The sequence below is a fragment of the Cygnus olor genome, chromosome 1 (genome assembly GCF_009769625.2).
Source record: "Cygnus olor isolate bCygOlo1 chromosome 1, bCygOlo1.pri.v2, whole genome shotgun sequence".
NCBI lineage: Eukaryota > Metazoa > Chordata > Aves > Anseriformes > Anatidae > Cygnus > Cygnus olor.
In genome coordinates, this window is record NC_049169.1 from 135681511 (window position 1) to 135706999 (window position 25489).

The 25489-nt window shown below is 36.2% G+C and overlaps 1 protein-coding gene across 2 annotated transcripts in view; it reads left to right on the top strand.

Annotated features, from left to right (window-relative positions):
• Positions 1–18894, top strand: part of PRKX (protein kinase X-linked) — a 59518-nt gene extending 40624 nt beyond the window's left edge. For both annotated transcript variants that reach the window (XM_040534261.1, XM_040534269.1), the window contains exons 5-9: positions 4224–4319; positions 8511–8568; positions 11018–11095; positions 14404–14552; positions 15073–18894. In XM_040534261.1, coding sequence (XP_040390195.1) covers positions 4224–4319; positions 8511–8568; positions 11018–11095; positions 14404–14529 — 358 coding nt within the window. In that variant the 3' untranslated portion in view covers positions 14530–14552; positions 15073–18894. The remainder of the gene's footprint in view (positions 1–4223; positions 4320–8510; positions 8569–11017; positions 11096–14403; positions 14553–15072) is intronic.
• Positions 18895–25489: the final 6595 nt, after the last annotated feature.

A 25489-nucleotide genomic window follows, 5' to 3' on the forward strand; every position in this document is an offset into this window, starting at 1 on the left:
TCCTGACACAGTGTGATGAGATCTCAATTCCCCCAACTTAATGCAAACACCTTGGCTATTGAGATTCTTAACTGATAGAGGTAAATTATGCATTTCTAAAAGGCAACTGAGATCTTATGTTGGCTGATTGACAGAGCAGCTGTCTGCTGCAAGTGGTTTTGTAACGGCCTGCGTATCACTACAGTATTTCTGCTTTAATAAAGGTGTGTGTGTATATATGCTCTCCATAATGATGTATATATATATGCTTCACTGCTTCACTTTTTTAGTGTTTCGGTGGGGCCTCTGTCAAAATCTGGTGGTTCTTAAGATTTTGGGGTTTCATGGACTGGGGCTGTGGGGAGCAGAGACTGTATTATCCATCTTTTCTTTAAGAGGGCAGGATATCATACAAGGGTTTTGCTTTTAGCATTTTAGAAGCTTTTCACAGCTATTGTCAGCAGCAATGTTTTAATGCGCTTTTCTTTAACAACTCAAGATGTGGCTGGGTATTTACTATCAAGACTTTTAATGCAAAAACAGTCATAAGTGTTTCTTGTGTGTTTTCTTCTGTTCGTTTGGGGTTTTTTAGTTGTTTTAGTATTTTTAATCCCTTCAAACTAAGGAAAGATTTAAGAAATGGTGTCTTGGTTTCAGCTGGGATAGAGTTAATTTTCTTCCTAGTAGCTGGTACAGTACTGCATTTTGGATTTAGGATGACAATAACGCTGATAGCACACCGATGTAGTTGCAGAGCAGTGCTTACACAGAGCCAAGGACTTTTCAGCTTTGCATGCCGCCCTGCCAGTGAGGAGGCTGGGGTGCACCAGGAGCTTGGAGGGGACACAACTGGGACAGTTGACCCAGACTGGCCAGAGGGGTATCCCATACCATGTGGGGTTATGCTGGACAATAGAACTGGGGGGAGTTGGCTGGGGGTGGCAACTTCTCAGGGACTGCCTGGGCATCAGTCAGTGGGTGGCGAGCAATTGCAGTGTGCCTCACTTGTTTTGTGTATTCCTTTATCATAATTATTTTCCTTTCCAGTTCTGTCTTATTAAGCTCTTCTCAAGCTATGAGTTTGTTTTGTTTTGTTTATTTCCTCAATTCTCTCCCCCATTCCACTGGGCGGGGGCAGGAGGAGTGAACATATGACTGTGTGGCATTTAGCTGCCTGCCAGGTTAAACCTCAACAACAGGAAAATTATTTGAAGGTGAATAAAACCTGACTTCAAGACTAAGTTACTGACTGCAAATAAATAACTTAAAACATTTGGTAGTTATTTCCTTAAGTTACTCTCTGAACCCCAAAAGCAATTGAAAAGAATAGGGAGATGTGTGTGTAAGGAAATAGTCTCTTTAAAAACAAACAAACAAAATAAAACCACACTTTCCTGTTCTGCAGTGTATTATTTCTCTAACTTAATCCCTAGAGACCCATGGAATTCAAGTTCTGCACATTCTAGATTTAGGGCAAGGTCCCATTTAGGTTTAAGATGGCAAATATGGGAAGGGGAAAGAACAGGGAAAACTGAGGGTGAGAAGAAATCTTTCCAAAACAGATTATAACATCAGTCCTTTATTGAGTTAATCTAAGCAAACTAAACAAACTGTCAATAGAAAGAGTTGAAAAAATCTGTATATCTTGAGTGATCGTGTTCTGTTACAATCTGCCGTAGATTAAAATATACTTGTTAACATGCTAAATGTGTTGGATCCTGATTGTACTGTTATCAGAAACATAGCTAACTGAATTTTCTTATTTAATGAGGACTTTGTTTTGATTTCTCTTCGGTAGTTATATATGTGATATGCTGGTCTATTGTTTATGGGTAGATAATGATTTGTGTCTACAGTTTCATAGTTTCAGACCTGTATGGTTTTCCCTTGAGGTTTTGCAGCATCTCTTCTTCAGTGCTAAAAGTATCTATTAACTTTGAGACCCATGTCAATGCCATTGTTATGCATCAGTTAGCAAAAGGAATGGTTTGCAGCTGTTGTCCCATATATAGAGAATTCTTAGCTTCTTTTCAGTTTATGGAAAAAAGGCAGCTGTTTGTATTTGCCTTGTGGTGTGAAGACAGTCTGAAACTCAAGGGGTTTTTAGTTGATTTATAGGGTAGCTTTCAGCACAATATTTGCACTGTTTTGTCAGAAATCTATGCAATGTGTTGCAGATTGATCATTTGCATGTATTATCAAAGTCAAGTTGGTTGGTTTTTGAGTTTGAAAACAACCTAATCTTACTAAGCTAATCTTATTTTGCATACAGGTCAAATACACTTTAAGCAGTATTGACATTAAATTTTTGCATATTTAAGTGTGATTTGCTTTCTTTAAAGAATTCATTACATAGTAATTTAGGATTTTCAATGAGCAATTTTAACATATATAAATATATAAAAGGTACGTAAGTTCCTTATTCTTCTTGATTATACATCTCAATAGTATATAAAATATTTGGAGATGGGAGGGAAAAAAATCTGCATTTCACATCAGTCTGCTTACTGAAACCATCACCTTCATGCTACGTAGTTACAAGATCTCATTCTAATTGACTTATGCAATTAGATTTGCTAATATGCATACCAGATACAAAATTGGAAATTGAGTCTACTATTTCTCACTGCTTTGGAGAATGTGAAGGACATAGATTTCACATGATAGTCTCTGGTGTGCAAAAATTTTACCCATTTTAAAAATCTATCACGTTTTCCATGTTCTTTTCTGTCAAAGCAAGAATTTATAAACACACATTTTTCCTGAGACTCTTATATTATCCAGTTTCCTTCCAGCTGAGACTATTCAGTTTTCAGCTTTCTGAACAATAAAAAAATTTCTTTCAGTTTTCAGCTTTCTGAACAATAAAAAAATTTATTCAGTCTTTTCTTAACCAGATAGTTTGGTAGTTATGATTTTCTGTGCTTTGAAGTATGACCTTCTGTCTGTGAGTATATAAAAGGAAATGCTAATCCACTTGACCATCAGCTAAACAAAGAAGCAGTTGGTACTTCTGAAAACATTTACATGGTAGGAATAAAGTATAGTACTTGTTGAGGAATAAGCTACTTTGAGCAACATAAAATCAAGGAAAGAATATGCAATGAAGAAATGTGTTCACCCTTGTTTGTGCTACCAGTGATTCTAAAGCACTGTACTTGTGCATTTGCACACAGTTTAGTTGTCTTAGAAAGTATTTATAAAATGTTTTCACATCTCCCTAACATTTTAAGTGTTGGACCATAGTAGTGTTTGGACCTAATTAATATAGATGATATTCAAAATCCCATTTTCTACTTTGTAAAAGTTTTGAGACAGAAGCGTACAAGGGATACTTTGGTCATGTTATGGAAGTCAAGGTGGGACTGAGATCAGTGAATGAATGGTTAGTTATTCCATTCCCCTAAAATATTTTCTATGGTAACTTCTAAAATGATGATTCTGAAAACCTCTTGGCACTTGGTCTAAGCTGAGCATGTACTGATGTACACTCCGAGCCTCTTGCAGGAATCAGAAATTTATCTCAATTCTTACTGTAGGTGTGAGACAAGAAGCAGTGTATTTGTTACCTCGTAACTTTACAGAGAACTCTTTAGAAAATAAGAAGTGTAGAATTCTAATGCATCTTGATGTGATGATCATTCTGGAGAGCTTATGAAATAAGTATTTTATCTGGCCCAACACAAAAAAGGTAGCTACACTTTGATAGACTTTCAGGTTCTGAACAGTTTGTCTCCTTTAAACCTTCTCTAACAAAACCTGTACTTGAATTAAAGAAGTACAATAAATAACTGCATTGGACAGTCCATTCACATGTGGGGTCTTTGACACTTTGGATGGAGGCTAGTTAATAAGGGTATGTCTGTGGTTACAGTACAAGATTAAAAAATGGTGGTGCTGTTTTGGAAAGTATAGCCTTGGATTTTATGGGTAAATGCAGACACGTTTTTTAATTAAACACTGAAAGTTTCTTTCTTTTTTTTTGAATGTATTAATGTAACAAATAGCTCTCTTGTAATTCTTCATTCTTAATTCTATTTTGAATGTGTACAAAAATGTTTTCTATTTTGCAATAGCAGCCTCAGTATGGTTTGATAATTTGTCAAGTTGGTATATGATTGAAGCCTTACAAAAAAACCTATGGGATCAATTATTTCTGAGGAGAATTACTATAACATCATAATGTTTGTAGGATTCTTGCAAATTCTTTTTCTAACCTCTAAAAATTTGTTGTATTAAAATAGGTTTCCTCCATTTTTTGATGACAATCCATTTGGTATATATCAGAAGATTCTTGCTGGCAAAATAGATTTCCCGAGGCATTTGGATTTATATGTAAAGTAAGTCTGCGACTCCCAACACTGCCTTTTATGTTTTGAATACTTCCTGAGCATTATTTCTGAAGGATCTTCATAGATCAGATACCAGATTCTGATTTTCTGGAACACCATGTTAGAAAATGTTTTACTTCAACTGCAAAAGCAAATGTGATCTAAAATTATGTCTGATAGATTTCAGGCTGGAGATAAAATTCAGGCTGGTTGTATCTGTCTCATACTTTTCTGTTTGAATATTAAATACTTTTCCACCTTGCATAAAGCTCTTTGATGCTAGGTTTATGTGTGGGAGGAAAAAATGAGGAGGTAATATAGCATGAATAAAAATTAAATGGGCAGGTGGAGGACACTAAACTATTCCTTTGTATGTATAAGTACCAGTTAAATCACTTCTGACACAACTATTTGAAGTTTTTGATACTTCTAAATTTCAATGTAAAACTGCACTTTCAATAGCAGGGCCCCAGTTTGATATGAAGTTTTAAAAATGAATAAAAAATAGACAAGCATAATATTTTTATGTTGCAGATAAAATGCTTTTTTCCCCTATTTAAAAATTTCCTAATTGAAGGTTCCATAATAGAAGTAATCGCTAGTAAATATTAGAGGCTCTGAAGTGCAGTGAAGCACTTCATGAAGTTTCTACTCAGAAGCAGAGATGACTTGAATGAGTGAAGGCTGGAAGTTATTCTTACATACCCAGCTTAATCTTTTTGAAGGGGCCTGTAGAGATAGATGGCACTTGCTTAATGTTACCACTAGGTTGATAGATAAAATGTTGTATGGCGAATCTAATAAAATCTGTCCTATATCCTCTGAACTTTCAGGAATTCTCTTGCAAACCTAATAGTCTGGGGAAGATTATTTAAGCCTCCACTGAATCATCAGGTTCACTGAATCAAGCCTATCTACATCAGATTATGCTGATTAGCATCTGTCATCCGTGTCTGTTCTTAAAAGAGTTTTTCCTTACTATCTCTATCCTTTTTCCAATGAGGATAGTCTTGTCTGGTCTTCATAACCCAGTCTGACTTAGGAAAAAGACTGCATCTCCAGTCATATTGTGTGCATTAAAGTACAAGAGCATGACCAGAAGGTGAACATGATGCTTGCGAAAGCATTTAAAAGTAGAGATGTGTTAGTTTCTGCTTGGACTCAGCGTTCACAGACCAACACTTAGCTCTACTATCCAGAGGACACCTTGATGCTGTAAAGATTCCTAGTTATGATAGTAGGCATGTATATGCAGGCTTTGCTCTTCAGACTAGACACGACCATCAATGAATTGCAGGATACATTAATCAACGTAATTGTTGATATACCTCTTTGCTAGTTTTTCTTATCCAGATGTTCTTTCAACTTGTGCTTGGCAGTTCATTCCCATTACACTCCTGCCTTTAAGGGGTCTCGTGGGATTCTGGCTTGGACTTTCTTCTTTTAACACTTCAGTTTTGGGTGATCTCATCCATTGGCTTCACCTGCTTTCCTGCTGTGAGTTGTGAGCACAATTTGTCTCTCTTGTTCCAGCAACCGTTCTTCAACCATTTTTGTGATTTAGAAGTTCTTTTAAATCACAATATGAAGAACTGAATAGTCTTAACATCTTTGCATCATTAGCTTAAAGCACTTGCTAAGATTATTTTCTCCTAATAAGGCAGTCTACTTTTTCCTTACAACCCTTTTGCTTTCATTCTCTTCTTCCTAACAGTTGGTATCTCAGCAAGTATGAGGACTGTCTTGTGTCCCATCTGTCACATCCATGCTATGTTCAAAGTATTAATGCTACACAGTGTTTATAACAATTGAACTTAAACTCTCTGCTTTTAGGCAGCAAAACTGTCTGTCTTGTTGTTGAACCCTGGGAAACTTCCCTACCTCGATGTACTACAGAAATTTACTTGTTAACATTTTTCTATCCCCCCTTTTCTTCCCCATTGCCCCTCCACATGCATATTTTACATTTCAAATTTGTACCGCTTCTGCTTTCTCTCTTGCTGCGTGATCGCTGTCTCTTGCAGTGTTGTAAGATCTGCTGTTTCTTCTGGCCTGAGCTAGTCTCTTTTCAAATTGCTTTCTACTGTGTCTCTTTTGCTAACTTTCCTGCTATTTGATCAGATGTTTTATATAAGTCCTTTGCCCCATATACAGGTCCTTAACACACTGGACCACTACTGCAGATCTCTGCTGAGAGCAGTTTCTGTTATGAAGATGATGATAAATTAATGAACTAGAAATTCTGAAATTAACGTCGTCAGCAGAGTTTTGCATTACTTCACTTCCGATAAAGCTTAAGTATTATGTTCCACCTATTTCTTTGTCCATTAGTGAGTTTGTGAATTATTTCTTTATATTTTTCTTTTTTGCTTTTGTAAGCTTCTCTTTGCAAAGACAGATTTTAAAAATGCCAAATGAAACTGCTACAGCAGTTTAATGATTGCTAGCCTGGAATGGCCTTGATGTAGAATCATTCCCCACAAATATACAGCAACATATTTATTCAACTGATTTTAATGTGACAGTTCCAAAATTGTTCTAGAGAAACTACAAAGTAAAGAAGCACTCAACTATCTCTTTATTCAAGTTAATGGATATTTGTTCTATTGAATGCAGCAGATGTGTTTATCTTCAGTGACAACACATATCACTGAGTTTAGCTTTGCTTTTTCAAGATGAATTTCTGATGAATGTTTTCTAGTTATACTGGGAAAGCTCCATGATTTAGCTTTGGCCATATAGGCTGTGAATCTAGTTTTGGGTTTCTGGATCCATTTTCAGTTGAAAAGACTGTTTATAGCCATTTTCATAGCCTTTCCAATAAGAAATAGTCTTCTTAATGAAGAACTAGAAGGAGGTATTTCCCAGAAGGTCAATATAAAAGAAGTTAGTCACATGATTTAACCTAATCCAAACATGGATTGTCTGAAATGATCATGAAGGTTTAAAAAATGCTTTCTGCCTTGATTTCTTTATTCTCCTTTTATCTGTCAATTGAATATTTCTCTAGTTGAGTTTTAGAACTATATCCCTGCCAAATACAACAGCTTTTGAAACAGTTCAACACATTTTCTGTGAGCTCATATGTTCATCATGCATACAACTTGAGCGATTTCTAGGATACAAGACATAATACTGTTTTTGTTTGGGGATAGTAGATGTTATAACCGAGGGTGGAGAGGGAAAGGTGTGCCATTAATGCTTGCCTTTTTTTTTCTTGCAAATATGCTTGTTTAACCTTCTGCAGAGTTAAAAACCAGAATTAGACATACTTTCTAGATCTGCAGCATGTCATGCAGTATTTCATCTTTCAGGTCTATTTGAGGCTGTAGAAACAATGGTAGCAGCTAAACTTTTTTTATCACATTGGTAGCTTAAGAAAGCAGAATGATACTGTGCTAAAATATATAGCAAAATAATAATTGATATAGAAGATAAATATTTGAGAAATACGAAAACACATTTTCTCCCAACTCTAAGTAATCAAGCTCACTCAGAAAATTGTGATGCTCATTTTGATTTGTGTTGGAGTTATTTGGCGCTTAAAGTGCTTTGCTCTTAAAATGGAAGTCTTTGTGTTTCTAAACTTACTTTCATCTTTTTTAAAAGGTTGACTTAGGTTAATGTAGAATTGTTCAATAAACTAGAATCTCAGAGGAAGCTTCTTATTTTCAGTGAAATGAAAACTTACAGATCTTACTAGTTTTAGACAGATGACCAGCTCTTCCATGTTCTCTCTGAATATTTAACTGTTGCAGAATTTAGATTTGAATGTATAAAGTTGAGGGTGTGACTTTATCTATTTCATATATTTTTATTTATATATATATATATAAATATATGTATATATTAGAGTTGTGTTCTGCCAAATAGATTTGAGATCCATTTTGAGATTTGGAATGCCCAGCAAAATACAAAAATGCAAAGAAAGATATGATACTACTTGGGGAGGAGGAAATAGAAAAATGTGTTCTTTTTTTTGAAAAAAAACTTGAGATAATGTTGCAAGTTCCTTTTAGAACACTTTACTCCTTTTTATGATTAACTCTTAACTGTTCTGAAATCCAAAAGAGATGAATGGGTAAGTTATACACAGTATTAACGCGCCAAAGTGAAGCATGCTTATGTTCTGGAACATCCATATGACATTCAAATACATATTATTTATATTTAACAGAGGACATGTTTTCTTTACTACAGAGATCTTATTAAGAAGCTGCTTGTGGTTGATAGGACAAGACGGTTAGGAAATATGAAGGTAAGCATAAAATGTTAGGTGTAACGCACAAGGTTGAAAGAATTCTTTAGGAAAGATTTAGAATAGCTTTTGTTTTTATAAGCATGAAATTGAGATACATTTTCCCATACATGACTTCATTTGTGCAATCCTAAATGCAAACTTTAACTCCTCATTTCTGGAATTTGTACTCATAATGTTTGGATTAATTCTATTTTTCATGATAGTCTTCTTTGCCTTCCCTCCCCCCCCTTCCCCCCCCCCCCAACCAATTCTATTTGTTTTTGTACATTTGAAGACTTGCACTAGACTAGACACACGGTGCTATGTCCTGTTAGTCCTCCAGAGAGCCAGATAACTTCATTCTTTCTTTGGAGTTGTTTAATCCCAGAAGGAACACTAAACAAATTAGAGGCTTGATTATTTTAAGAATACAGAAATTGTTTCTGCACTGTGATGTATAGTCATTGTCTTCACAGTTTGTTTGTGGGGCTGCACTGGGGCAAATAACTTATTGTTACGATTTGACTTCTGGAGGAAATAGCTTAAAAGACAAAGCTATGCCCACAGGTCTCAGGCAGCATCCCAATGTACCTCAGAAATACATCTCTACCTGTGATATGCCAAGGTGACACAAAAAGCAATCCTGTGAATTCTGTGAGGTGACCTGTTGTAATACTACTTCTAATGTCAAGAAGACAACGAGCTTACTTGATTTTGCAGCTATGTGGCAGCGGTGGTTGGTTGTGCTGTGAGAAATTAGCTGTATGTGAACTAGCTTGGTTACATTAACAGACTAGACAAAGCACCTTAAAACTTACTGTAGGTTAATACACCCTTCTAGCAGAATACATTAGTCCTGTGTTTGTTGGTTGCTGTGGTCGCAATGTTGTGGATACCTAAATTAGCTTTTGTAATCTTCTAGTTGTTTAGAGACAGCTAAAATTTCCATTCCTCTGGCCAGGATTGGTCAGAAGTTTGATTTTTGTTGCAAAGCATTATTTATGTTGCACATAGCGGAAGAAGGTAAAAGATGTAGTCACCCAGGTTCCTTGAACATGCAAGTGCAGACCCTAGAACCCACTTTCCAAAGTTCCTTTTCAGAACCTTTTCTACAGCACAAACTTACTTATTTTCCAGCTTTTCTTATTTATTAGTGTATTTTCCTTACCTTTCCAAACTTTTTGCAGTATTTTTCTACTAGGAGGAGGGAGATTAACATCAGACCTTCACAAACTCAAAATTTAGGAAGTTACTGGCCGATGAAAATTCTTATCCTTTGATAGTTTCAAAGGAAAACAAACACAAAAATAAACCTTGGTTTAATCAAACATGTTTGCGGGGGGTGACGGGGGATGAATGTGGCTGGTTGCCTTTGTGTTTTTTAGTCTGTGGTTATTTAAGGTATTTTTAGCTTGTTTACTATAAATGGCTAAAACATCAAAATCAAAAATTGTTTTAATTAAAAGTGGGGTTTTGGGGCTGGGTGGCGGTGGACCAGTATTAAGTCTGATCCTTTTCTGTAACCAAAGTTGGTTTAGAAAAAATTATATCTGGTTGGACATTTTCCGATGAAACATTCAATGAGAGAGAAATTACTCTCCGTATCGCCTTTTTGGATAGGTGCATGGATAGTCCCAACCCATGTAAAACTGAAAAACAAAATAAAAATAAACAACAACAAGAAAAAGTACAATATTTTTTGTTCTATGGGGCTGGATGTGGTGGTAGCTTGAACGCTGTGCATTAAAACTGTAACCAGGCCTGAGACAGAGAACCTGCAGTTTTTCCCTAGTGCTTAGATCCTTGAGAATGAGTATGTGCTTGAACAATGTTTTATCTTGAAAAATAAATGACGTTTTTGCTCTTTTTGTACAAAATCAAGTCAGCCAAGAGAAAGTAATCATTACAAGACAATAAGGCCTTTAACTGTTTATCTAAAATGAAAACAAATGGCTTTATAAGTGTACTTTTACAGCAGTATTTAGAACCTCTTGTTTTCAGCACTAAACATCTGTCATACTTGATAGAAGTATTTTCTGGCCTTGACGTTTACTTTACACACCATCAACCCACGGTTATTTTCTTGATTAATGTAAAAAATACTTCTTACTCTAGAAAATGTGTCTGACTAAAAGGCATTCTCTAAAACACAGGAGAAAACAAGTAAATAGAACTGCAGTGAATGGTTTTGTAGGTATTTAAAGGCTAATCTTCATCACCCTTGTGTCAGAAAAATGCTGAAAGAAAAAAAAAAAGACGACTATATTGCTGGAATTCAGGATCTGTTAGGGAAGTAACACTAAATTTATCCTGTAGACTCTTTTTATTGATTATCACCTGAGAAAAAAAGAGATAAGGTTAAATGAACCATTAGCCTGTTTTGATGCCGCAGTTCTTATGATGAAATGCATGTCTTGGCATACATATAACTTATTAAATGGTTGGGTTGTTTGTTTTTTTCTTAAAGAATGGAGCAGATGATGTGAAGAGACATCGATGGTTCAGGTCTATAGACTGGGATGCTGTACCTCAAAGGAAACTAAAGGTACATTCTGAAAAATACTGCACAGGACATGGCAACAAGAAATTGTTCATTTAAACTATTCTGTTGAGGATTTGTTGCTCTGTGTGTGTTCGCGTGCGTGCGTGAGCAGTATATGCCCACATCAATAATTATATGCATTTTTGTCCTTTTACACTACAGAATTAAATTATTTGATTGTCTATTTGCAGTTTGTCTATGATACTCTTACAGATAGCAAGGTAGAAAAACCCTAGTTTGTTCTGCTCAAGTAAGTTGATTAGCATTACATACAATGAGCTTTAATTTTCAGTTGTAGGGTTTTGTATGTAATTACTGTTGTAGGGATGAGGGGTTGTTGTTATTGTTGTTTCTTTTTCTTCAATGTATATATGTGGAAATATTTTACTCTGAGTTTTATTTTTTTCTGCCAAGTTCAACTCAGGTAAATGCTTTAATAAAATGTAAAGCATATGGGAGTAGGAGGAAGAGAGAAGGTGAGAGAGAAGGATTTATGAATGTAATTCTAACATACTTTTTAACAGCACTGAATTCTAGTGTTATATGAGGGCAGATGTTTGCAAAAGCTATCAACACTGTAAAAATGCTTTTTAAAGACCTTTGGAAGTAAAACTGCCTTCCTTCTTTCCTTCCTCAAATTTCTGACTAGTACAGTTTCTTATAGCAGTGATTTTTGGTAATATAGGTTGCAATATACAGTCAGTCCAGTACTGATTACATGTTTGGTTTTACTTTTCTTTGCATGAATTTCTTAGAATGAATTTCTGGGTAGCTATCTTAAATTGTGTTTGTGGACAGTAGTTTAGAGGTGAAAATGTTCTTGATGTATTCTTGTAGACAACATCCTAAAGTAACACTGTAGCTGATTTTTTCTTTTCTTTTTTATGTTGGGATTGCTATATCCAGTTGATGTTTTACCTAGTGGCATTGTAATTAAGACACAATTTTCAAATTATTTACTGTAAATTCTGGTCATGAAAAACTGCAAAGAACACAAATCGTGAGATCATATAAGTATTTCAACTCTGAAGTTTACGACAATCTACTCTATTACTAAATAGATAGCAAACAAATAGTATTAAAAACCAGAATGTTAGTCTTGGATAGAAACACCTGTTGTGCAAAATTTTTATTTTAAAAAAGTCACTGTAGCATTCAGATTATGAATTCAAAATGTTGTTTCTTATTCTTAGTGATGATTGAATTAAACTGTTAGAAGTTGAGATGCTGTTGAATTATACTTCAGATTAAAGACATAAATTGGCTCAGAAATTTACTTTGTTATTGTTAGAGGCAGAGTCAGTTTTCAAAATCTTAGTCTATTACATACTGATGAAAAGATGGAAAATATGAAATAATGGATACGGTGCTCCATTTTCTCTCTTAAAAAGTCTGAATTGTCCTATTGTACAGATGAAACATTGATTCACAGTCCTGATAAGATCTCAAACGTCAGTATTAGGCAAATAACATTGAAGGCTAGGAGAGAGGAGAGAAAATAATTCTGTCAGTCTTAATTTCTCTCTCTCTTTTTCTGTACCACTTCACAAAACTTGTTTTCTTGTCAGTATGCTTACAGAGAGGCAGGAATATCCTCTGTGGTGAAGCAGATATCTCTGAGTTTTCTTGAAGATCCATTCTCTATAATCTTTGAGGTTCTTTGGCTTTTTGGAAAGCAACAATCAGATTGAAGTGGATTTAGGCCAGGCTACATCTTCCCGTTACTTTAGAAATAGCATTTCTGAAGTCTTCTGTCAGTTTGGATAGTTGTCCCAGCGTAGGAACCTTTGAAAATACATTTGCAAGTTGTTTTTGCAGTTGCACATATTAAAAATGTTTGGGTACACTGGAGGATTGTGGTTATGAAGGATTAGGATCTGGAGCACTGTCCTGAGTACCCCTGGTTCATACCGTCTCTCTGGAACTGCTTAAACACGAGTAGAAGCTGAGCTTCTGGAACAGAGCAGATTCTGCCCATCTTCTTAAGTATCTGTGCAGTATGTTGTGACTGCCATATTGCCAAAACAGGGCTTTGCTTTTGGTTGAAGCTTGGTCATTACTGTCTGTAAGGACCCTTTCTTTCCATTTGGAAACCTGCTAATGGCATTGTTTCAAACTAAGAAGCCAAAAAAATCAGATTAGATCTCAGAGACGGTGGAAGACAGGCTTTTGAGAAAATGGAGAATATTGTTTTGCTTTGTTTTGTAGTTCTTCCTGTCATGTAACTTTCCTTGGCCAGTTTGGTGGTTGTCCTTAAGGTTTTCTCAACCTCGAGTGGTTTGTTTGGCTTATGATGATATTTAAGCTCTCCATGTCACTGAGAAGGGGATAGAAAGCTGAAGGTCTCTTGAAAGAAGAAAAGTTTTTTATCCTACGGTAAATCCTCTAATTGATTAAGTGTCCTGGGGAGGTGGTTTATCTGCTTCCTGTGGCCAGAGAGTCAGAGTAGTCTTGATGCTAGACAGAAGACAAGGCACTAGAGGTACAGTGAAGCTGGTGGGCAATACTACAGCTGAAGCTGAAGCGAGCAATACTAGAAATCCAAAGGATCCTCTGAGGAAAGAGATAGAAACAGTTATTTCCCTTGGCACTTCCAGTTTTCTTAAAAAGATCCATTTGAATTAAGATGCTTTTACAGACATCCTTGTGAAATAACTGGTTTTTTTTACAGCGCAGCACTTTCTTTACATGCTTCTTTTTACTGCTAGGCTAGGAAAAAGCACATTAGGTAGTGTGAGGCAAGCACAAGTGAGTCATTTCAGCCTCTTTCAAAGCAATCAGCCTATTTGAAAGCAATGAAGAGAAGAGGAGGCTTTCTCTTTCAGTTACAAAGCAATTACCCTCACTGCTATTATGAGCCTTCTTTAGTTGAGAGGGATCTGATGGTGATTACGCTCCTTGCCAGCTGACCAGAGAGGTAAGGAGTGAGGAAAGAAAGTGGCAGATTATGCTGTAAGAGAATGTGCCTGGAAGCTTAATTGCAATAATATTTTGAAGTAGTCAATTTCCATTTCCAAAGCAGGTAGAGCTTGAGTGCTAAATAAATAAGTATCTGCATTATAAGTGTCCTTTAACCACAGTATTTAACTGCAGATAAAGCTTTGGAACCTGACTGTGTTGCTGTAAGCTTTTCTCTCTCACACCAATCAATATTGGTGAAAGAGAAGAACTTCTATCAGTATGTACGCCACCCCTACCACCACCACCACCCATTCTTTTTCTTAGCTCTTTACAGAACGTCTGCTTTAATGTGATGGAGTGTGGCTGATTGAGAAACCGTACTAAATTTTTTTTGCGCTTTTTCTGACTAGCCTCCTATAGTGCCGAAAGTATCTAATGATGGAGATACTTCCAATTTTGAAGCTTATCCTGAAGATGACTGGAATAAAATGCCTCCAGTACCCCCTAAAGATCTAGAAATTTTCAAGAACTTCTGAATGCTACATATGCACTGGACGAGGTATGTCCAAATGTCAGGAGCTCGCTTCAAAACGTTGCAAGTCTGTGAGTGAGAGCCTTGTACAGGAATTTCATCTTCTGATTAATAATAGTGATTAATGCTTTCATACAGCTCTTAAAACCAATATGAATTGGCCATAGTAATAGACGATATAAAGTAAACTTGAAATAATATGTTGCAAAGCAAGCCTGCCCAATGATAGAGATAATTTATATCATAGGCTTTGCTGTTTCTATAGTGATAGTTATCCACTTACAGATATTTTTTGAAGTCCTTTCATCCTTAAAATTTTTTCAATAGCTTGTTAAAAGCAGATATCTAGATTGATTTGACACATAACAGTCACGTTCATTTCTTGATTGCGAGATTTTTGTATTGAGTGAAGACTTTGACAACCTTGTTCCTCAAAATAATTCTATACCCTAGATTCTGTCTTACAGCAATGAAAGACTGATAATTTACATTCAATTCACATGCACTGTGTTGTGTTTTATATTTTTTTCACCGCTTTTTGTCTTAGAAACTAGAAGGAAACTGAAGCGAAGAGTAAGTCTGAAGAAAAATGGATTTCATATTTCAATGAAGACCACCTTTGTGAATGAGAACGATACTGCATTCAGATGTGAATATGAGAATATCTTAAATATCTAAGGAATTGGAGGCAGGCAAGAATAATTTTTAACTGTAAACATTCGGCATTAGTTTAGTAAATTGTAATATTGATAGTCTACTCTGAAGTAGACTGACTAAAATGGTATATTAGGATTTTTTTTTTTTAAGTTATGGTTTAGTTAAGTTTCCTGCTATTCCCAGATCCTTTTTGCATAGTTAATTCATAGACTTAATTTTATAAGTTTATACTAAACTTATGTAATTAAAAGCACAAATTAGTGTATATGTATATAATGAATACAATACAACGAAAGCACAGGAACTGTGCAAAGATGTAAATTTTTGTATTTTTCAGAGTCTACGATTTTTATTTTTCAAATAATGTTTTTCAAGAAGTTCTCTAGGGATAAAAATCTTAAAAGGAAAAATGAGTTTTTCATCATCTTATATACATTTTATAATTCTTTGTAAAAAATAAAATAAAAATAATTAAGTTTTAAATAAGATTTGTACCTAAAAATTCCAATGCCTCACACTTGCAACCATAGTACTTTAAAGCAGAAAGACAAGGGCATGTTTTATCGTTGATTAAGATACATCTTAATGGCTAATCAATGAAGTTCTGTTACAGTGATGTCTCTATAAACCAGGATATTGAGTGAAGTAGACTGTCTGAAAAGTAATTCCTCACATGACAACTATCTGTAAACATGCAATTCAGTGCATATTCATAAAAGGGCTCTCACCGGCTTTTAAAGGGGTTGTGTTCTCTCAAGCTTGTTGTCGTCTTCACATGTAAAGCATGAGCCATAACAGACCTTTTCCGTTATTGACATTCTTGTTGAATGCTTGGCACTTCTGAATATAGGAGGGAACACTAAATATATATTAGAGCCTGAATTTTCTGCTTCTGCTTTTGGAAATGTCCTAAAGTCTCCACTGCCAGGAATTCCACATGTACATAGTTCAAGCCTTAGACATAAGGAATCTTTTTTTTATACTTACTAACAGCTTTCTAGCAGATTAAATACACTGTATTTAGGAAGTATTTGCAATACTGCTTCATTTTAAGTAGCACCAAGTAACAGTATATGCATCTGTATGTATCTATGTATATGAATACACGTAAACATGAAGGTAAATTGTATACAATTCAAGATTTTTTCATATTTCATATCATGGTTCTTGTTTTAATGCAGGGAAATTGATTTTGAAGTGCTTTGATTTCAAAAAGTAAATGCATTAGATGTTGTATTTTTATCTGACCTTTAGGAAAGCTACAATACTTAGATCCTTCTTTTTTTCCCCCAGAACTCATCAGCTCACTGGAGTTTTACAATTGTGACTAAGAGCTCTACATAAAACTACTTAATTAGATGACACAGACAGTTTCTCCTATAAACAGTTTTCTATATTTATCCAAAATGCCATAAGAAATGTAGGCCAAAGATTAATTTTTCTGAGCTAAATTCTGAATGCTTATAAAGAAGGCATTTTACTAATAGCTGATAAAATTTAACGTGTTTATAACTTTACGACAGATATACAGCTGGGGTCTCATGATGGAAAAGTTACCTCCAATTTCTTTTGTTTAAGAAAGTCTTTCTTTAAACAGTGCAGAGGCGTAGTAAAATAGTAGATGTACTTTGAGAGCTTACAACTTCTAGCTTATTAGATCTATTTCTTTATCAAATTTAACCTTTTAAAGAGACTGTATAACTGGCAAAAATGTACAATATGTAACAAAATTGTGCTACTTCAGAGCAGTAGCTCTGGAACATTACAGAGTCATCTTGATGTTATGAAGTGTCACAAGTTGATGGCCCCAGCTGATGATCAGTGAAAGCTGTGTAGTTATATATAATAAAATACAGGAAAATCCATAGAAAATTATACTTTTAACATGGTAAAATTACCTTGTTCTCCCGAGAAATGAATCTGGTCTACTTTATTTGTATCTGTGGAGTTAGTTATTCCAAACCAGTTGGAGGAACTGAAGTATGTAAAAACAGCTTACATTGTCTAAGAGAAGAAAGCACAGTTTTGTGGTTTTTTTTTTGTTTGTTTGTTTTGAAGTGTAAGCTTTCAGTATTTTATGGAATTTGAGTACTACAAAAGCAGCTTTTTATTTAAAAACATATGTACTGCAACAACCAAGTGTCCTAAATATGAGGGGGTTTTTTGTTTTGTTTTGTTTTGTTTTTCAAATTTAAAAACTGCACTGAGTTTAGGTCTTCAAAGCTGAGGAAATGAAGTTGCATTTGATTAATGTGCTACATTGGTGGTCAGAAGTTTTGAGTGTTTGAACAACAGGAAATAGTAGATTTTCTTTCTACAACTCTTATCCATTGCTGGCAGTGGATGCACTCACTATGATAGAGACTAAAGAATCAAGTAAAATCTTCTTAATAATGCTAATCTGTTGACTTCACATTATTTTCAGAGCCATGTGTACATATGCCTAACTACTGACCTCGTCAACATGCTTTCTAGTACAAAACTCCTTTCAATTTTTTTTAATTAAAATAATAAGAAACCTTGTTTTTGAAATGTTATCTTAAATGATCAGTTTTCTCTACAATCTTGAAATTATTGAGCTGTTATTACCTTCCCATTTTATTTATTTGCACAAGTGAGTTGGTTTTATTTTTAAGTCTTTGCTGGGACTTCATGGACCACTAACATAGTTCTGTCTGAGTGCTCAAGTAGAAGTTCCCAAATACACACTGCACTAAGGACTCTAGTGTTATTATTTTTTTTTTAAGCAAGCTAGAACACTTTTATTTTCCATTGAAGTTTCTGTTCTCTGAAATTCATTTTATTATGATTGCTTCTGTTAACATGTGTTTTTGCATATAGACTTTTGCATAAGGACTTTTTTTTTTTTGCAAGAGCCCATAGGCCTTTCATATTCTGCTTTGGTGGATGAGAATGTTAAACATTTAAAAAGCAATCTTTATTTTTGAGTTTTTTATATAAATATATTTTTAATTGCCCAATTCGAGGTTTTAAGTGATAAATGTGCATTGTAAACTTAATTGCCTTGTAACCAAATGATGAAAATGCTTCATGATTTAAATGGAGAACATGCTGTAGATTTTCCTGTATATTAGCTTGATCAATGAATATGTGTGCTACTGAGCTTTAACTAATGTGATCTTCCACTGTAGAAAAGTCATTGTTAATTGATCAAAATATAGGTACTGAACTATGTTTAAATGGATCAACAGGGATTTTGCAGGTTTGATAGCAATTAAGATATGGCTGTTCCTCAGCCCATCTGCTTACCATTCAGAAGAGGTGTGATGCAGTGCTTCCTATGCTATAGAGTTATTTTTCAGCTTTCAATGACTGTAGCATGATTTCTTTTTGTACTGTACTGTGTACAGACTTCCCATGTTTTGCACTTTTCTATGGCAAACCTGACTGCTTTATAAATACTCTGTTGTGGTAGAAAGTAGTGGTAATGATAGCAGGCATTTGTGTACTACATAACCAGTTTGAAACGCTAGACTTGCGAGGTTAACTTGGACTAATGTTGTATGTTGCTGGTTGCTTGTTGTAGCTCACATGTATAAGTACTGTTCAAAGTTATAAAGTCAGCCCTCATTGCACAATGAAAATCACTGTGATCTGTACATAAACCCTAGTAAAATTTTATTGCTGTTTAATTTATGTAATATCTGTCAAATCTGGATTCATTTAATAAACCTTTATAACTTTTTAAATGTTTAAACCTAGTTTGCTTCCGTTTATGGTGGGAGGAGGTACAGGTTCTTCATCCAAAAATTGATGAAAGGGAGAGGAGTAGAAAAACAATTGTTCCTTCTTCTCAGGAGTTAAGTCTTTCCAGACCAAGACACAAGTGGTGGAAAATATTTCAGTTGGCATAGAAGTAGTACCAATAAGTACATTTTCCAATTAATTTCAGGTAGTGATCTGGTACTGAAAAGCGTTGACTTGGACTTCTCATTAAACTTTGATTAAATGACCCTAGTTGCTTTGACGTTTTCACAACTTAATGACCTGAACGCTGTCCGGAACACTCATTTCAATCTTTGCAATCATTTCTTAACACCAAAAATATTCTTATGATGTCAGGCACACTAAACTAAATCTTTTTTTCCATCTTTATCAAGAACATCAAAAGTCTGCTTTTACCAAAAAATATTTAGCTGTTGGTTTTAAATTACTTCTCCTGGTCCAGTTGTATTTTATTTCTTACCCACTAGATAGGTTAATCTTGCAGAGGTAAATATGTAGGTATAGAACTGACTGGATACAGTAGGGACGAGTTAAGGGTTTTTTAACAGTTTTGTGCTTTATTTCTGCCTGGCTTAAATCTATGTTGTGTGCATTGGCATTTTTCTCTCATTAAGCACTGTCATGTGCTTTTAAAAACTGGTAATGGAAAGCGAAGAACACCGCAATAAGCCCTGGCAAGCTTTTAGTCATGTCTTAGACATGAATCAAAAAACTGCTCAGTTAAAACATACCCAGGACACTTGCTAACATTCAAGAATTTGGTATTTGTAAAGAATTTGGTTTGGCATCTATTTCTTACCCCAGCCTTTTGTCATGTGGTAGAGTTTTTGTTCATTTACTTTAAGCTGAGTACTGTATGTTTTTTGGATTTACCTGTGACTCAGAATCTTCTCCAACAAAGGTCATTTTAAATATGTTTTTTCACTAATGAAGGGCAGGTAAGTTTTGCTGGTCTATTTTTGTTTCCCTGGATCATACTCATGTAGTATTACTCGCTGACCCCAAATCCATCTCATTTGCATGATTCATTAACCTTTTTTTACTGTAAAAAGAAATGCTGAAACAGTCTGACAAGAATCCTCTATTCTATGACCAGCTAAATAATTCAGTGTTAGCCCCACGTCTTATCTCTTGATTTCACTAAGTAGTAACAGTATAATAAGAAGTGGTTGAAAGCAACTGTCACTTTTGCAGCTCTGAATCTTGCCCAGTGGTTTGTGAATCTGTATATATTCAGATATCAAACTCTTCCATCTGTGAACTCTTACCTTCAGACTTTCAAGCTGCTTTTCACAGGGATAGTAAAAAAGCATGTCTCAGTAGAAATCTATAGCTTTCATTTCTCTCTTCCACTTCTTTCTACCTACTCTCTAAAATATACTGCATGTGAATCCATGTCAAGCTTCATATTTATCCTCTAAACCAGGAATATTGTAAAGCTTCATCAAGCTGAATTGTAAGATATTTTTTTTTCAGCTTACCCAAATATTTTTCTACTTTTCTCCAGGAAATTTCTAAACTGTGACAACAGGAAACTTCAGTAGTAAGTATGGTGGAAAATCAGCTTGAGGGGCACTTCACTAACAAATGTTTATGTGATTGGACTGGAAAGGGAGGAGTCTATACTGGAAAGTTGTATTCTTAGAAGTACGCGGAATCTCTAGTATGAGCAATAGAATCATAAAGTATCCTGAGTTGGAAGGGACCTACAAGGATCATTGAGTCCAACTCCTGGCACCACACAGGTCTACCCCAAAATTCAGACCATATGACTAAGAGCACAGTCCAAACACTACTTAAGCTCCGGCAGGCTTGGTGCCGTGACTGCGTCCCTGGGGAACCTGTTCCAGTGTGTGACAACCCTCTCAGTGAAAAACCTCTTCCTGATATCCAGCCTGAACCTCCCGTCACAGCTTGACACCATTCCCTTGGGTCCTAGACTTACCTCAAATCTTAGTCCTGAATTTTACTGTTGTTTAGCTGGATAGGTCAGGAGTAAAAACAGGTGCTGTGATACTTCAGTTTTTTGTTTTCCCAATTAATAACTATTATGTGCATGGCTATTTTTTTCTTACCATTTTTCAGATTTATGAAAAAAAAATCACAAAGATGTTACCTACTGTAACAATAGTTTAAGCTGGCCAAGAGTGACGTTTGAGAACCCTGTCCACCATCACTCCCCACATCCTCCTTGGGGTGTGAAACCTGTTTACTGCAAGTTGCAGTTAGGGTTTGGCATGCAGAATAGGAATGCATAATAAGATTAAGCTTCAGTATCGTAGTTCTAGAGAATCTCTCCAACTTCTTGCAAATTTTCCGTAAAGCAAAGGTGTACTTGCTAAAGCATGCATTTTTAGAAATGTTAATTTTATCTAGCGACAAGGTATGGAAAGTATTGCTTTCTTTTATTTGAATCTTGCATCACAGAATCACAGGTTGGTTGAGATTATAAGACACCACTGGAGACTGTCTGGTCCCTCCCCTGCTCAGTCAGGGACTCCTAGGGCTGATGGCCCAGAACCATGTCCAGGTGGCTTTGGAAGATCTTCAAGGAGGCTCTACACCCTCTCTGGGCAACCAGTGCTCAGTCACCTGCACAGTAAAGAAGTGCTTCCCGATCTTCTGGTTTGTGCCCCTTGCCTCTTGTCCTGTCACTGGGCACCACTGAAAAGATCCTGGCTCCATCTTCTTTGCAACCTCCCGTCAGATATTTATACACATTGGTAAGATCCCTCTGGGCCTCCTCTTCTTCAGGCTGAACAGTCCCAGCTCTCAGCTTTTCCCTGTCCTTTGATCGTCTTTGTGGCCCTTAGCTTGACTCTCTCTGGTGTGTCCATATCTCTCTTGTACTGGGGAGTCTAGAGCTGGGCACAGTGCTCCAGGAGTGGCCTCACCGGTGCTGAGGTAAGGGGAAGGATGTTCCTTTGTTCTCCTGGCAATGCTTTCCTTAATGCAGCCCAGGACACTGTTAGCCTGCTTTGTTTCCACCAGGAATGTGCACTTCTCAACAACCTCTATCCTGAAGTCTCTAAGAAACTCACCAGCTCCTTTCCATACCTTCAGCAGCTCACAAACCTTAGGACTCTTTCCCATCCTGTTCCGCTCATCATATTACATACATCTAGCTCATCTGCTTCTTCTCTTCCCCTCAGTAGGAGTCCCAAAAGCCCCCAGAGCAACCTTGCTCACACCCTTCAGTCAACCTAGACACCTTGAGAGCCACCCCTGTCACCAAGGGCGCTCTCTTACTGATGAGTCTCAAGCACCACAGAGATCCTCCAAACCTTACTTCCACAGGATCCCAAACCCTTGTATTCCCCTAGCCCACCGCAAGGCAGCCCCAGCCCAACTCAAGCCATCCTTAGAGTCCCAAGTCTTCCTCGTTCCCTCCCCCTACAACCCTCCAGTGGTCCACGAAACTCCCAAATCTTACTTCCCTCCCAAGGGATCCCAAACACATGAAGCCCCAGCTCATCCCCCACCTTCAGAGCTCCTTAGCTCCCTCACCTTCCACTCAACACCCTCCAGCACTCCAAGAGACCCCCAAACCTTACTTCCATCCCACAGGCTCCCCTACTCAGCCCAGGCATCCCCCAGCCAGCTGCAAATCCCTCTGCCCCCCATACATCCCTCGGGCATTCCAAGAACCTCCCCCAAACCATACATCTGTGCCACAGCACCTCCCCTGTTCATCCCTCAGCATACCCCCACATCCATCAGGATCCCACCTTACCCCATTAAAGTGTAGTCTGTTTCAGCTTAAACAACTAACCAAACAGATCTTTGATTTGTTCCTTCTTGTTTCCAGCACATTGTCCATACTCTGTTTTTTGATAATAAAGAAGAAAAAAATGGAAGAGAGAGCTGTTTTGGAAAACCAAGAAAGCTTGAATTGGATTTACGTTCTAGAAATAATTGTGCCTGAATAGTCTTTATTTGTACATGTGCTATTAGCTCTATCATTAAAGGCTGTAGAGAAAATAATGCCTGTTCTAGCCTCTTTGCTCTTTGTGGTGGCTGCCAAGCTGTAAAATCTGCCCTCCTTCCCAATACTGTGTAAAATGAGAGAGCTTCAGAAGCCAGAGTTTATTTCAGTTCTAGCCATTAATTAGTCTAGGTTAGAAAATACTTGAGACTAAAACACCTGAGTCAGAGAAGGAGAAAAATGCTTTACAGCCATCATCCTCTTCACTTCTGTGCAAGCACAAGCTGCGCATAGGAGAGCGCTATGCTTCACATGCTGCTCCTCGTGTCAATCACTTGAAGAAAACAGCAGCTTGCTCAAGTGTGCAGTGTGTCAGCCTTGAGATCCTTGTCCTGCTCAGGCTCTTGTCATAAGCCTTCTCATTGTGCAGGACCAAATCTGTTCTCTTTCAGCAGCTTTAAGTGTGTGACCAAACAGTATAGCAAATGTTAAGATTGGACTTTAGAACGACTCAGCTTTTCCATGGCAGCTTTCAAGTCCACTTTTCTTAGGAATTTAAGCATTAACTCAGTTTTTGAGTTAGATTTGATAAGATTCTCAGCCATTCAATGCTTCTTAAGTTTGGTGAAGAAGTGTTATAAAGTGTTTCAAATTGTGTGTGTAATACATAATACTTTCTCTGACCTGATTTTAATTTCTCAATTAAAAAGAAATTTCAATTTTATCTAGGAGCATCTTGTAATTGATATATTTGTAAAAATATTTAACTGAAGCAGGGATGCTAGACTTTATTAATAGAGTAAAACCTTCATAAGTGGCACCTTTCATTTCTACTGATTAATAGGGTTTGTTTTTGAGATGTGCTGATTAAATTACTCAAATTTCCATTCTTATTCTTTGGTCAAGCTTTTACCCAACTTAGTCACACATTTTGGAGGGAAAAAAAATGGTAAATATTTACTGGTAAATAAATAGGAGCATGTAAATTGTTTTGTCCTTTGTGTTAATAAAATTTAGCTGGCTGTAAATAGTTAAATGCATTATTGAGGAACCACAACGTTTGTTCCACATTAATGCATTTGTGGTTTGCTGCGTATGTTGGTTATATATATGTGTGTGTGCGTGTGTTTTGTTTTTTGTTTGTTTTGTTTGTTTTTTGTGTTTTTTTTTCAATTAGCCTCTCTTTTGAAACAGTGCTGCACCCCTGTGCCATGACACTCGCTTCTTCCTGCCAGTCTGTCATCATGCATGTAGCAGTAATAAGTCAGCCAGTTAACACAAGTGATCTATGAGAAATATTTCCCTGCTGTGAGCTGAACAGTGGATGAAAAACACTAGCTCTGCTTATTTGAGCTAAAAATGAGTTACAACAACTGAGAGTAACTGTCCTTTTTCTTTTCTCTGCAAATATTTGCCACTAGAAAGCAAGACTTGCAAAATGCTGTGAAGTAACACAAAATTCAAATAGCACACTCTGAACCCATTTTAATATCTTGACATGAAGGGCCTGTGACTCATGTAATCCCCAGCAAAACTTTGGTGATGCAAGAAGGAAAGTTTGGTGATGGATCACTTGAGTAAGCATTGTTAGGGTACAGGTCTTTTTAATTTCACTTCCTGGCTGCTGAGGAAGGGAGATTTTTTTTTTCTTTCGAAGTAGGCCATCCATACATGAGTGGCCATTACTCTATAGTCAGGTTTTCTTGTTGACCCCTGATTTTGAGATAATGTATTCTTGGATTGTGAACATGTGTGTGAAGTCTGGAGACTCTGTAGATTGTCCCTGTAATTAACTATTTCAGATTTTATTTATACAGCTGGTGATGATTAACATGCAAAATATGACAGGTTTGAAATTAATGTGTTAATTTTTTAAAATTTTAGTACTTTACTACATTAACTTGGCAATTGAATAAAGAAATTCTGTGAATTCAGTTTAAGAATAAGATATTTTAAAATAACAAATCTTTTGACGTAAAATATTTTAATTTTGAAAATAGGGTAATACTATCCGAATAAATAAATATCAGGAAGGTGGGCTGTTTTAAATTCTTGATCTGGGGATTAAAACTGGCAACTACTGAATAAGAAGAATAAAAAGAGAGGAAGTTGGAAACTATTCCTCTCTTCCACCCACCCATCAAAACTTATGAAATAGAGAAAAAGTAGCTAGAGCACCAGCTGTATGTCTGTATGACAGTGAAGATGAGATTCTATAAGGCATTTCTCGAAACTTCAGTCCACATCATAGTGAGTGATCCTTAGGTTTTCCTTCCTCTGTTGCTGTACTAGACAGATCTTACTGGTATGCTCTCAGTTTAAAAAAAAAAAAAAAAAAAAAAAGTGACATGTTGGGGTTTTCATTTTTCCTTTGCCACAATTTGGGGGTCAGTTATTTCTGAAAAGGAATTGTGAGTTGTTGTCATTCATCAGTACTCTTAACTGCCTTTCATATCACATTGAAGTGCAAGTCTTTGACAGAAGAAGTCTAAAAACCTGGTTTATTCCCCCCAAAGGAAGTGTTTAACTGGGCAGAAAAGGAACAGCTGAGTTAATAGTGTATCTTTTTTATCAGCATTCAAAATTAGTAAGTATTTTTATGAAATATATTAACTTGCATGAAGTTTGAAATGTC